The sequence below is a fragment of the Asparagus officinalis genome, chromosome 2, assembly GCF_001876935.1.
Source record: "Asparagus officinalis chromosome 2, Aspof.V1, whole genome shotgun sequence".
Lineage (NCBI taxonomy): Eukaryota > Viridiplantae > Streptophyta > Magnoliopsida > Asparagales > Asparagaceae > Asparagus > Asparagus officinalis.
In genome coordinates, this window is record NC_033795.1 from 73,808,427 (window position 1) to 73,824,158 (window position 15,732).

The following is a 15,732-nucleotide window of genomic DNA, read 5'->3' on the forward strand; positions in this document are numbered from 1 at the left end:
ATGTTTTATCTAATCATTAAGAATTTTGTTTAGTTATAAAAAAATCACTTTCACCTATTGTTTATCTGGCGATTGTGTATTATAGATATTCAAGAACTTTTTTTAAGAATTTTCTAAGGTAGAATGTGCAAATTCAATCAAGAAAGAAAATATAAATTATGTGATCAATTCCAAAATTTGATGTTGTACTTGTTTTACATCTTCCCAACTACTAACTGACATGTCAAAGTGATTACTCTCTAATTTCAGAAAATTATAAAATAAGGTCTAAGAATAATTTGTACATATTATGCACTCATATTAATTATATTTTAACAAAATAATTCATATCTATCCAATGTAAAATAACATCTAAAAATTTAGTTTAAGAAATTAGAAGAATATAATATCTACAATAATGCTCGTATCCAAGCTATGAGCTTCATAAACTTATAAGAATATGAACAATATAAAATAATAACTTAATTTACTTTGCCAAATAATTTATTACAAATTATGAAAGACAAGAGGAATCAGAAGGATCATATACACATCCCAAATAAATATTAAATTTCTTTTTAAGATCCTTATAGTAAAAGACTTTTAGAGTTGATGTGTTGGATAATTTAAAGACAAGTAACCCAAACCAGTTCATTAAGTGATAGATTTGCTATAAACTCCACTCTTATAAAATTGATTTCACATGTGCCTTAAGTTGTGCTTTTATTAAGAGTTAATTTTAGAACACTATCCCTCAACTATGGAGGGCATGGAACCCCCCCTGGCCCGAAAAAACTATTTAAGATCGAGTAAATCTCCGCCAAGTTTTGGGTATTTTGTAAATCTATCTCAACCTAAAAAATTTTGATTTAACCCCAATGAAATTTTCTCACTTAAACCTAACCTCTCAAAACTAACATCATTGAGTTTTATCTATTATGTGACAAGTACTTGACTTGAAAAGACCAAAATTATCAATCAATCATAAAAAAAATTACATTGGCTTTTGCCAGATAAAAGAGGTGATATAGAGGGAAAACAAATTGTAAATTAGTTGTGATCATTTTATTATCGGTTGAGGGTTTTTTAATTAAAATTGTTTTCTTCAAGAGGAAATTTTATCCAAATCACATATCAAAGTTACTACGTTAAGGGGGTTTGTTGATAGAGCTGTAAAAGATTAGGGGAGTTTTTATGAGATACGCTATAGTTGAGATGTGTTTTCTAGAATTGCACCAAAATTGAGAGAGATTATCTATAACACCTCACATAGTGAGGGGTTTTTATCAAATTGAATTAGTTAAGTGGGGTTTTTAAGACAATCCTCATAATTGAGAGGGTTTTTAAAAATTTAGCACTTCTTTTAGATATTGCTTACTTATAATTGTATCTCAAAATTTTAATAATTTAATATTAGTCTCTAAAATTATGAGCAATTTCAAAAATTTGTGTGAATCATTAGATATTTAAAATCAATGAACTAATATCTAAATAATATTTACATATTTGCTCTTATAAACATTCTTTTAAGTATCGACCAATATATTGCTATATCAGCCAATATATCGGGTTAAATACTTTATCTCTGTAGTATTTTATACTGTTTTCTTTTATTTGTTGATTTTTTTAATATATCGACTGTTATTGAAAATATGGTCGATATATCCCTTTGAAGATATCGAGAAAATCTTGTGATCTTTAATTTCATTGTGGGTTGGGGTTTGGATCGTGTTTGGGAAGCAAAATTGGAACCCGCAAAACCTACAAAGGTCACAATTCTTCTCCCAAATCTCTTCACTTTAGGCTCTCGCAAATTTTAAGCACATATTTTGATGCACATTCTTATGATTAAAATTCATTAATATGTTAGATTACATATAATAATGCATGTTATGTATACATATTATCTCATATGATACCCAGTATTACACACATATCCCTGATTTTTGCAACCCGATATTATGGATTTTATTTTTTCAATATTTATTTGATATCCAACACTTTGTAGTAGTCCTTCAAAAGCATCTTCTAAAGTTTTCTAAGCAAAGTATAAAATTCTAGGAAATAATTCAAAATCTTGAGGCTCGTTCAAAATATGATGCTTTAATTTTTCCACATCTCTTCTACTACATAAATATAAGCTAAGCATTTAGCCTCATATTGTATGATGAATATTATTTATCAATGTGATCATATACTATTGTTTGTGGATAACAAATATTTCAAATCTTTTGTAGGGTTAACTGAACTTAAATGCCTTGTAGTTTACCAAAATTATACTTATATACCTCTACTTGTATCTTGCTGTATTTTTTTTATTTTAGATAATGTATCTTGATGCGCTTAAATATTCTAATGTTTTCTAAAATTTAATGTTTATACCTTCTGTCTTGTTACCTAAACATAAGAATGCTCTTTGTAAATTTTTTATATGAGTTTCATGATTTAGTTTTAGGGTAATTCTATGTTTTCTACTCTTTCCATAAATACTTTATTGACATGCAATTATCTATTAATATATTGTTATACATTACTAATAATTAATATTATGTAGAGTTTTATAATAACATTGGAAGTTCTAGGGACCAAATTATGCAAACTTAAAGTGACATATAATATAATTAATTAATAATGATAATTAATTTAGTTTAGATAGTATTAGAATGTAATATCAAAAAAGAATAGGGGTAATATAGTCCTTGAAAAGTTTTTCCACAACTCCCTCTTTTAAAGGGAGTATGATTTTTTTAATCTCTATGAATTAATCATGTTTAAGTTCAACATAGTTGTCTTTGTGCAATTAATATGTTTAATATCTAAGATTTAGGGGGAACATTATTTTAAGCTTTACAAGTCACAACTCTAAACCAAGTGGAAGGAATAAAAAAGAATAATGAGTTTAAATAAGAGATAAGCCAACACTTAATTTGGATACCATGGTATTTTCCTTCTTGTGTTTTTGTAAAAAAACACTATGTTGTTGTGTTTTTTCCTTAAAGTGTTTTTAAAACACCATGCTAAGTGTTTTTGTTCAACATTAGTTTGACCTATTACAACATTAGTATTAAACATATTATTAATATATTATACATTAATTATAATAAAATATATTATAAATAAAATATTATAATATTTAATTTACATTATAATATTATTATAAGTATTAATATAATATAATATAATATTGTATAATGTATTATAATATTATATTATACTTTATATGAATTATATATTTTAATAATTATTATTATATTAATAAATTATTAAATATTATTTTCAATAATTATATATTAGCTATATTTTGGTAATCAATTTGTTATTGTTATAGTGTTTATGAATAATAATTTTAAAATAATATTGATTTTATTATTTGATATTTAATATTATACTAGTATTAATAGAATATAATATTATTAATAATGTAATTATTATTTTATTTCTACAACATTATCATTAATGAAATTCATACATATTAAAAAATATTTTAATATTATATAATATATTATAGTTTCTAATGATGTTAGAAGTTTATTAATTATAGTAATATAATTTGTGATATAAATAAATATTATTATATTATAAATATATTATTTTTATAGTATTATATTATTATATAAGATATTAAAAATATTATATTTATGTTATTTAATAAATATTATTAATATATTATTTATTTATAATATAATAAATATGTTGATAATAACTATATATTAATTATATTTAATATATTATGTAAGATATTATATTAACACCTGCTCAAACTCAAAACCAAAACACCAAACTTAAAACACTTAAAATGTGTTTTGAAATAAGTCTCGTATTTTTGGTTTGAGGATAATTTAGCTCAAAAAACACCATGATTTCCAAACGCATGGTGTTTTGTTTTTGGCAAAAACACCATAGAAATAAGTAAAACGCCATGGTATTTAAACATAGCCTTAAATTTTTAGAGCGAGTCTATAGACCCTAACCAAGTCCATTAACTCTAGGGCCAAATTTCTTCCTAGCAGAAATCTTATCGTTGGAAATCTTCTCATTAAGGGCGATCTTCGCTTGCACATTGAGTCTTTTAATGTCATTTACGACTTATACAACACATCATTAATTTATAAAAATACATCCTTAATTTAAATATCTCATTTATGTTAGATCTAAATCATAAAACTTGAGATCTAAAACCTTAAGCCAATGATTAATTCAAAGAGATTAACAAGAATCAAAGGAGCGGAAGCTTATACCTGAATCCATTGAAGAAAACTTGATTTGGGTTTTGGATCTTCTAACCTTAGGGTTTTCTCTATAGCCGAATTTTCTCTTTAAGATGGGGTTGAAGAGAATTAGAGAATGTAACCCTAGATTAGGGATCATAACCCCTTATTTATAGATGTTGTACTTTTGTAATTTGGCCCCTTAACAAATCATAATTACAACCTGGTATCTGCACATATAACCCCATGACTTATTTAAATACCCATTAACCTAACTTGATTGATCACTTTAGTGGGTTATCCTAAAAGATAACAATACACATTGATTAATCATATGTGCCCATAAATAGATTTATTAGATTAAATCCAACAATCTCCCACTTGGGCACCATATGATTCCTTAAATTGTGTATAACCTTATGAGCTCAAAAATTGCTATCACTGAAAAGGTATTTCCGAACAATCTCGTCCATTGACTATATCAATATAGGATCAAAGCGGCCTTCGTCACATTTATCGTGACTCGACCCATCAATGGTCATATATACCAACACAATCAAACGACATAGATCAATCATGGATGTGCATCATGAAAATTATATGTAATGTGATCAGTACATGTCTATTTTCAACTGGTCGTCCTTTAGTGAGGTCAAAACCAAACATAATGTAGCAGAGTGTCTTAACTGAATACTTTATTCTGATCAGACAATACAACCAAACATAAAAGCACCACAAATACAAACTCCCACTAAAACATAATATCCTCAAATAATACCACACCCATATGAGCAGTATGCTCATGAAAGACCTCGGGTGGCAATCCCTTAGTAAGAGGATCAGCTATCATGGAGTTTGTCCCAATGTGCTCTATGGATATCTGTCCACTCTGTACCCTTTCTTTCACAACCAGGAACTTAATGTCAATATGTTTTGACTTAGTTGAGCTCCTGTTGTTATTGGAATACATTACTGCAGATTTATTGTCACAATATAACCTTAGTGGTCTTTCAACATTTTCCAAAATGCGCAGTCCCGTGACAAAATTTCGCAGCCATATTCCCTGATTGGATGCCTCATAGCAAGCTACAAATTCTGCTGCCATAGTGGAGGAAGCTACTAGTGTCTGTTTGACACTTTTCCATGATATAGCTCCTCCTGCTAACATATAAATGTAGCCTGATGTAGACTTCCTGCTATCTTGACATCCAACAAAATCAGAGTCTGAATACCCAATGACCTTTAACTGTTCTGATTTTCTGTATGTGAGCATGTAATCTTTTGTTTTCTGAAGATACCTCATAACCCTTTTGACTGCTATCCAATGATCCATACCAGTGTTGCTTAAGTATCTGCCTAACATCCTGATAATGTACGCAATATCCGGACGCTTACATACCTGAGCATACATTAGACTTCCTACAGCCGAAGCATAAGGAATCTTCTGCATTTCCTGAATTTCAAGGTTACCTTTAGGGCACTGATTGAGACTAAACTTGTCTCCTTTAGCAACAGGGGTGTCACCTGGTCTGCAATCTTGCATGCCAAACCTTTTAAGTACCTTATCGATATAGCTCTTTTGTGATAATCCAAGAATACCCCGAGAGCGATCTCGATGTATCTGGATCCCTAATATAAAAGAGGCGTCCCCAAGATCTTTCATCTCAAAATTCTTTGATAGAAATCTCTTGGTTTCGTGCAACATGCCTATATCATTAGTGGCAAGCAAGATGTCATCCACATACAGAACCAGAAAAATATACTTACTCCCACTGAACTTGTGATATACACAGTCATCAACAATGTTCATCTCAAAACCGAACGAGATAACTATTTGTTGAAACTTATGATACCATTGACGAGGAGCTTGCTTGAGTCCATAGATGGATTTCCTTAATTTGCAAACCATATTCTTTGGGTCTCCTGACACAAAGTTTTCTGGTTGCACCATATAAATCATCTCATCAATGTCTCCATTGAGAAATGCAGTCTTAACATCCATCTGATGTAACTCAAGATCATAATGAGCAACAAGTGCCATGATTATTCTGAAAGAGTCTTTCGATGAAACCGGAGAGAAAGTCTCTGTATAATCAATGCCTTCCTTTTGAGTATAGCCTTTAGCCACAAGACGTGCCTTATACCTCTCCACATTACCGTTTGCATCCCGCTTGGTTTTAAAAATCCATTTACAACCAATTGATTTTGCACCTTCTGGTAACGGGACAAGATCCCAAACCTTATTGTCTTGCATAGACTTGTACTCTTCATTCATGACATCAATCCACTGTTGAGAGTTAGAACTTTTCATGGCCTGAAGGAAGTTGATTGGATCATCTTCCAACATTCCATTACTTTCCTCATGTTCTTGGAGAAATACAATATAATCATCCGGAATAGCATTTCTCCTTTCTCTCGTGGATCTCCTTAATGGCACTGGTTCTTGAGGTTGTTGAGTTTGTTCTTCTGGAACAGGGAGTTGTTCAACATTATCATCTTGAGGTTCCGGATTTACTTCTTGAGCAACAACAGGTATAGGAACCTGAATATTGTCAAAAGTAACTGTATGGATTGGATCTGAAGCCAATTCCTCCTCAAAACTAATGTCTCTAACCTTATTTCTCCCCCCAAACTCAACATCCTCAAAGAATGTTGCTGTTCCCGTCTCAAAAATATTCCTTATAGTGGGATCATAAAACTTATAGCCCCTAGAGCGATCAGGGTACCCAATAAAGTAGCTGCTAACTGTTTTGGAGTCCAATTTCTTTTCATTTGGCCTATAAGGCCTTGCCTCAGCTGGACATCCCCAAATATGTAAGTGCTTTAAACTGGGCTTTCGACCAGTCCAAAGCTCATAAGGTGTTTTAGCAACTACTTTACTTGGTACTCTGTTCAGAATGTAAGCTGCTGTCTTAAGTGCTTCTCCCCAGAGAGACTCTGATAAAGAAGAATGAGCAATTATACTTCTTACCATATCCTTAAGAGTCATGTTTCGTCTTTCAGCTACACCATTCGTGCTAGGTGAACCCGGCATGGTGTACTGTGGGACGATACCGCATTCCTCTAGGTATCTAGCAAATGGTCCTGGACGTTGTTCACCTGAACCATCATATCTACCGTAGTACTCACCACCACGATCAGATCTAACGGTTTTAATTCTTCTGTTGAGTTGATTCTCAACTTCAGCTTTATAGGCTTTGAACATGTCCAGAGACTCAGATTTTTCATGAATAAGATATAGGTGCCCATAACGTGAGAAATCGTCTATGAATGATATAAAATATTATTGACCATTCCAGAATTTCGTAGGGAATGGCCCACAAATATCTGTATGTATCAATTCTAAGACATCCGAAGATCTGTTGGCACCTAATCTCTTAACTTTGGTCTGTTTTTTCTTGATACATTCAACACATACGTCGAAATCCAAAAAATCAAGGGAATCCAAAATGCCATCAGACACAAGACGCTCAACTCTACCTTTTGAGATATGACCCAAGCGCTTATGCCATAATGACACTGAATTTTTCTTATTTAATTTACGCTTAATACCACGCGATTCTGCATGCAAAGTTTTATTATAAGAAGTAATTGTATCAAGCAAATATAGGTTGTCCTAAGTACTCAAATAACCGGTTCCCACAACATTTGAATTAAAAGATAAACTGAATTGATTGTTTCCAAATGAACAAGAATAACCTGATTTGTCCAATACAGAAACTAAAATCAAATTCCGTCTAAAAGACGGTACTACAAAAGTATCTTTTAAGTCCAAATAAGAACCAGTTCCTAATAGCAACCTAAAATGCCCAATTGCTTCCACATCTACTGATTGACCGTCACCCACAAAGATGTGTCTTTCAACATCACTTGGCTTTCGGTAGCTCAGGCAACCCTGCATAGAAACACTTATGTGAGTAGTAGCACCAAAGTCTAACCACCAAGTGTTTCTAGGTACTAAAGCTAAATTAACCTCAGAACAAACCAAAGTAAGGAACGTACACTTATTAGCACGCCAGGCGTGATATTTTGTACAATCCTTCTTTACGTGTTCAGGCTTGTTATAGAAGAAACAACCCTGATTATCCTTATGTTGTTTCTTCTGAACTGGACCCTTAGTAGCTTCATTATTATTCTTCCTTTTCTTGCCCTTATCCTTAGAGGCATAGGTCAAATGAGCACTTTCCGTCTTATCTTGCTTCAACCTGTCTTCCTCTTGCACACAGTATGAAATGAGCTCATTTAGAGTCCATTTCTCTTTTTGACAGTTATAACTGACCTTAAACTGATTGAATTGTGCAGGAAGAGACAACAAAACCAGATGCACTAATAACTCATCACAAAGATCGAGTTTAAGTACCTTAAGATTTGAAGCAATATAAGACATTTCCATAATGTACTCCCTGATATTTCCTTTGCCCTTATACTTCATTGAAATCAAGCGAGCTAAGAGCGTGCTTGTTTCTACCTTATCGTTTTTCGCAAAACGCTTCTCAATTTCGGTAAGGAAATCTTTAGCCTTAGTAATCCCTTCGGATTCTATGCCCCTGAAGGCTTCCGGAACGCCGCGCTTAATGATCATAAGACTCATGCGATTTGAACGCTCCCATTTCTCATACTTCTTCTTTGCATCAGGAGTGCCATCCGTATTGAGAGGTTGGGGTTGTTCAGTTCTTAATGCATAGTCAAGATCCATGCAGCCAAGAACAATTAATATGTTCTCTTTTCAAACCTTGAAATTTATCCCATTTAGCATGGGAATTGAGTTGATGTTAGCAGAAATTGTTGCAGCAGATGCATTAGCTAAAATAAAATAAAAATGCTCACACCAATAACCATAATTATTAATCAATAAAATTCAAATAATAACGAATCACATCTCAAGATATCTGGCACAACATTAATATAAAGTCTTTGGACAGTAATATTAACTTGTAAGTGATACCTTGTTGCAATGATCAAACATTGACAATAACTCATGTCAAATAATGAAACTATCTTTGGATCGATTCATTATTCACATGTAAACCTTATAATTATCACATGCTTATCATCGCAGATATGTATACAGTCTAAATAAATATTAACCTTCCTTTGGGCCGATTAAATATTTACACGAAAGCATACACACAAAACATCTCACATTCCTCATGAACAATCTACACAAGAGAGGTTACTTTGGCAATTTCTTGTTTCAATTAATCAATTGGAGTGAGAGACAACCTTAATACCTTAGTGTCATAATATTTGAATTAAATAATTGATTAAAAAACCAAATTAGATTTAAATTAAAAGGTTTTAATTTAAATCAACTGAATTTCCAAAACCTTAATTGGGGTCTCATAGCTTAATTAGGGCACATAACTTAATTAAGTATACCAAAGTGGACCCATGAAAAGCCGAGGCTTAACCATAGTGAATATAAAGTTCGCTTGACTTTGAACGCGAGGTTCGACTGTATTGAGTACAAGACTCACTTAAGCACGAACGCGAGGTTCGTCTGAAAATGAACGTGATGTTCAACTTGAGAACGAACGCGAGGTTCGTTTAAAAATGAACGCGAGGTTCGACTGAAAATGAACACAGGGTTCAACTTGAGAATGAACGCGAGGTTCGTTTGAAAAAATGAACGCGAGGTTTGACTGAAAATGAACGCGAGGTTCGACATAATTTGAGCGTGAGGCTCACCTTAGAGCTGAGCGCGAGGCTCACCTTAGAACGAACACGAGGTTCGTTTGATTTGAGCGCGATGCTCACCTGAGAACTGAGCGCGAGGCTCAACTTGAATTGAGCGCGAGGCTCACCTGAGAACGAACGCTAAGTTCATTTGAATTTGAGCGCGAGGCTCACATGAGAACGAATGCGAAGTTCGTTAAAATTGAGCGCGAGGCTCACCGGAGTTGAGCGCGAGGCTCACATGAGAACGAACGCGAAGTTCGTTAAAATTAAGCGCGATGCTCACCTGAGTTGAGCGCGAGGCTCACATGAGAACGAACGCGAAGTTCGTTAAAATTAAGCGCGACGCTCACCTTATAACGAACGCGAAGTTCGGTTGAGGTAACCACCTCCTTAATTTTCGTCACGATTAATCGCACGAACCCTTAGGGTTTCAAACTGAAACCGCCGCCGCCATTGCTCCGGCACCCAAGAGGTCAAAACCCTAGGGTTTCCTGACGCCGCCGTCGCCGTCGGAGTCGACAGCGAGGCTGCCAGCGAAAGTTCACTGGCGAGGAGCGCGGGACCGAAGACCAAACCCAAAAAATCCTCGATTTTTATTTTCAAAACCAGATCCAAGAAAAATCAAAGAAAAATACAAAAAATTCTAAAAAGTTACTGTTCATCCAAAAAAAACTTTACTGTTCATCCGAAAAAAATAAAAACGCAACTGTTCATCCGAACGTTATTGTTCATCCGAGAACATATCTTAACTAAAAACAGAAATTTTAAGATCAAAAAACCCAATTTTAAAAATTTAAATCCCTAAGAATTAATCAAATGTGACTCTGATACCACTTGTTAGATCTGAATCATAAAACTTGAGATCTAAAACCTTAAGCCAATGATTAATTCAAAGAGATTAACAAGAATAAAAGGAGCGGAAACTTATACCTGAATCCATTGAAGAAAACTTGATTTGGGTTTTGGATCTTCTAACCTTAGGGTTTTCTCTATAGCCGAATTTTCTCTTTAAGATGGGGTTGAAGAGAATTAGAGAATGTAACCCTAGATTAGGGACCATAACCCCTTATTTATAGATGTTGTACTTTTGTAATTTGGCTCCTCAACAAATCACAATTACAACCTGGTATCTGCACATATAACCCCATGACTTATTTAAATACCCATTAACCCAACTTGATTGTTCACTTTAGTGGGTTATCCTAAAAGATAACAATACACATTGATTAATCATATGTGCCTACAAATAGATTTATTAGATTAAATCCAACAATGTATTCTTTCTGAACCCAAAACCCACGAGGCAAAAAAATTAAGACCTACATCATGCATGCATCATCTTTGATCCGTCTCATGATACGCTAACGAGGGCCATCACAAGGGACATAAATAGATCGTATACAGGGCTATATATACAAAACCAACGACTCGCACGCGCACCATCCTTTCCATAATTGGTTATATATATATATACTGATCTCGGAGTACAAAAAAGAGCATCTCGATCGACTCATCAAGCCCCCTAGTGGTGATCCGAACCAAGCCTCAGCTGCTTGAGGTGATGGTGGATATCCGAGGGGTGATCATCGATCCTCGGCCTATCAGGCTGCATCCATCTCCCATCCGATCCGGCCCTAATCATGCCCTTGTTCTCGTCCTGCCTCCAAAAGGGCGGGACCATGTGGTGATCCTTCAGAAAGTCACAGGCTTTGTTTATCAAGGCGGGGTCCCTCCCGCTCGCGAGCACGAACCTCTCCCCTCTGCCATGATATCTGATCCACAATATTAACCGCCCAGTATTATTATTTAATGGCGAGATCGGTGAGATCATGAAAGATATTAATGATACAGCTGTCACACGAGACGTAAGATTACTCATGCTACAATATATATCTAATATTTTAGGTTGGTTTCATTAATTAGTCAAGATGTGGACACAAGCTTCCGGAGCTCGTCGTACTTAAATAGATAAAATACAGAGTCGTATGCATGCGGTGAAAGCTAGTGGGCCAGTAGACTCTGGACTCTGATAATGAGATTTAGAAAAATGCCCCAGGGACCCCAAATAGGGGACCCTGGGGTGGGACAGGTGAGGTGTCAGCTTGGGAGGGTGTGATACACTGTTCATAAACAGTGTATCACACCCTCCCAAGCTGACACCTCACCTGTCCCACCCCAGGGTCCCCTATTTGGGGTCCCTGTAGCAGGACTCTGAGATTTAAAACCATGGGAATACTTTTGTAGCTTTTATTTTTTTTTTTGTGACAAGGGAAAACTGGTCAGTCACTCAGCGCGCCTCTTTGGGGTCTGGCGGAGACCACTGTTCGAATTCCCCCGATCGCCCAACAGCTGAGGGAGCTATCTCCTTGCTACCAAGGAGCCCAATTCCACGTAGGTGGTCACTCAGCGTGTGGATCAGAACAGACTCAAACGGGTCCCTAATCTAACAGACTCAGCGTGTGAATACTTCTGTAGCTTTTTGGCATTATAATGGAGAGCAAAATTCGCCTTTAGGAAACGTTTCTTATTTTAAAAAACTAGTTACTAGCCCTTCAAAGCATCGTAATCCTGGATTATCTGGCTAATGCTAGCCGTTCTTGGTTGAGGGACTAATTTAGAAAAGCTTTTAAGCGTTGAGCAACCTATAGCAATTTCAATATTTTGAGGTAGTAATTTTGTGACAAGTTATAAGAATCGATGGGCTTAGTAGCAATTTCTATGATTTAATGGCCTGTTTTCAAATTAGTGAAGGTCTAAGGGACTAATGTGGAAAACGCTGTGGTATAAGAAACTGCATTTACAACGAAAAAATAATTGTATTTGTAATTATGATTGAAATATATTCCCATCCTAGGAGGACTTGACGTAGATGTTTTTGGAGGATTGCGAATTCAACCGGCCACAAATTATCTATAAAAAAAGGTCCTTCCCCCCTTCTAACTTTCAATTTCGTCAGGTTTGAATTATGAAATGCCTTCAATCCCCTTTACGAACGAAACATGAAAGTTCAACGTTACCTCATGTTGGGTAAAGTTAGCCCTTTCCGATTAAAGAAACAAATTGCATCTTTCACGTCACAGTTTTGTATAATTTATTTTCAAATGTCGAGACAACCGTACAAATTAAGCTATTATAGATAGAAGTGTGGACCTCAGTCCTCAGACTTCCATCCATTCGTAGCTCATTTTGCTAAGTAACTCATTATCTCATGACCATCAAACCTTTATATTAATACATTTGCTAAATAGTCAAGATGATGATGTTACTACTGTTAACTTTTAAACTCCCATTTAAATTACATGTGAATATTCTTGACAAATGTCTAATTATGAGTATCAGGTGACCAGAGAATGTAAAATTTATGTAGTGACTAGATTGAATAAAATTAAGAGTAAATTTTACAAACTGCCCTTTACGTTGACTGATTTTGAGATAATCCTCCAAATTATAAAAATATCACCTAACCCTCGCTAGGGTGTTATAGATGTTGGAGGAGAAAATCAGGCCCAATCTAGAGTCTATAGACCTTAAACAGAAGTTAGGAATCATATTTAATTCAAAAGATATAACTATCAGGTATTGTCCCAAACTCCTATTTAAACTCATCACTCTTTCTTATCTTATCAGATGTGGGACTTAATCACATATTAATCACCTCAACAACTATCCCTTAATTTGTGAGCATAGTTCAATTGAACTATAATTCAACCTTTCACGGAATTCACTAAGTTTTACACCACTTCACTCGTGGGCTAACCAGACCATGCATTCAGCACATAACTATCGAAATTCCGTGTAGGAAATTCCACTACTTCACTCATGGTGGCAAACTAGACTATATAACTCCTACGAGAATCCCTGGATTCTCTCGACACCTTCGGGCTTCACATCGAAGATCATTTCTTTTTTTAGTTACTTGGACCATGACCTTGGCTCTGATAACATTGTTGGGGGAGAAATCAGACTCAATCAATAGTCGATAGGCCTTAAACAGATATTAGGAATCAATTTTAATTCAAAAGCTATAGCTATCAGTTATTGACCCAAACTCATATTTAAACTCATTACTCTTTCTTATCTTATCCGATGTAGGACTATACTCACATATTAATCACCTCAACAATAGAAAACTCCCCAAAGGTTCAAATTTTTAAACGAACCCGGTGTCAGATGAAGTGAATAAATGACAAAAATATCATTTTCAAATTAATGTTCTAATTATCAATTATACTTATTTACCAACCAAGTAATTAAATCGCTAATCTTAATTAGATTTTGTAGAAATTTTATATAAATTATTTAAAATAACATGAAAGGGTTTCTTCCATGAGAGGTATTTTCATCATTTGGATGCATTTGATTTACACGTGTTAATTAGTCAGATCTAACCGTATTGATTTGCATATGACATGTTTTGGACAGTATTCTTAATCTATAAATATAAATAGACTAATCCAGTAAGTTCTATGGTATAAATTTAACATTAAAAGCTAGTTTAAGAGGGATTTAAGTAACATATATCTGCGAAGTTTTGGGGTAGCATCTCAAAAAGGACCAAATTAACTTAAGAGAGGATTAAAAATTAATTAACGCTAAACTTACCCATCCAACAGGTGCAAATGAGCCTCCAAATTATGAAAGCAAGAAGGATCCCCAGTCTCCTTCAAGAACGGCGAATTCTTATGATCCAGCGCGAGCTCCACCCCAACATGGCTGTAGCTCCACGGCAGCCCCTCGGCGAACCGCTGCACGAACTCCGGCACGTGCTCGTTGAATAAAATCCCGGGCATCTTCGGCACCGTGTCGTGCACGTTCACGACCCTGATCGCCTTAACACCCAGCTCTTCGAACCTCTTCCTGAATCTCCCGTTGCCGACTCTAGGACCGGAGAACGATATTACCGAGATCGGGACTTCCTCGCTGTTGACGCCGATGTTGACGGCCGTCTCGGCGACGTCGTAGGCGCTCAGCATTGCCAGGGCGCTGCCGAGGCTGGCCGTCTCGGCGACGTCGTAGGCGCTCAGCATTGCCAGGGCGCTGCCGAGGCTGTGGCCGGTCATGGTTATGCTTACCGTGTCACCTTTTCCGGTGTAGTGGTGGACTAGTTTGCGGATCTCAGTTAAGACTTGTTCTCTTGCGGAGTATCTGCCACAAAAAATAGCATAAAATATATTTTTATCAGAGAAAATTAATAATAATACCTATAGTTTTACACACCGAATTAAAATGGGGTAGTGTAGGTTTGCTCGTGATACACGTGCTTCGGGCGATTTTGTCCTGGTTCGAGCAACTTTCTCTTGCTTGTTAACTATTAATTACATTTTAAATTTTTGATAGCATCATTAACGTTTTTATGGGATTGAGATTAGACGGCCGGAGAGAGTAAAATTACCGTAATTCACATCCTTTATTCTAATTTCAAGAGCCCATTGGATTTCTATGATAGAAATAGTGATTCTAAAGATAACCGTACGTGGTCTTCAAAATAATAATAATATATATATATACTTTAAAAAATTGTTAATTTCAATTAATGTCATTTTGTTGAAAATGTACGTGCTTTTCTTCAATACATAATTGTTTAATTGTTAACTTAGCTTTGACTTGACCTAATATTCCAGTCAATATATTTTTTTTTCTCAAAATAAAAATAATCTTTTCTTCTCTGTTACTACCAGGTCATATAAAAAACGTGTGAATGAACTGAAAACTGGCCATTAATTTGGTTCAGTCTGATACCTGCAAAATCTGCAGGATGGATCCTTATCAGTGTAAAGATCCACGAACCCGGACTCAACCTTCACTAGCGGATCCGGGCACGGTATCCCTTCGGATCCTACGGGTCTCAGGAAGTCCATTAGATCAT

At 34.9% G+C, this 15,732-nt stretch overlaps 1 protein-coding gene across 1 annotated transcript in view; it reads right to left on the minus strand.

Annotated features, from left to right (window-relative positions):
* LOC109831604 (phospholipase A1-Igamma2, chloroplastic-like) overlaps window positions 11,113-15,732 on the minus strand; it is a 6,096-nt gene continuing 1,476 nt past the window's right edge. The window contains exons 2-4 of the mRNA XM_020398959.1: window positions 15,606-15,732; window positions 14,469-15,011; window positions 11,113-11,638 (exon numbers count right to left, since the gene is read on the minus strand). The exon at window positions 15,606-15,732 is cut by the window's right edge and continues 125 nt beyond it. Of these exons, the coding sequence (XP_020254548.1) occupies window positions 11,389-11,638; window positions 14,469-15,011; window positions 15,606-15,732 (920 nt within the window). The 3' untranslated portion in view covers window positions 11,113-11,388. The remainder of the gene's footprint in view (window positions 11,639-14,468; window positions 15,012-15,605) is intronic.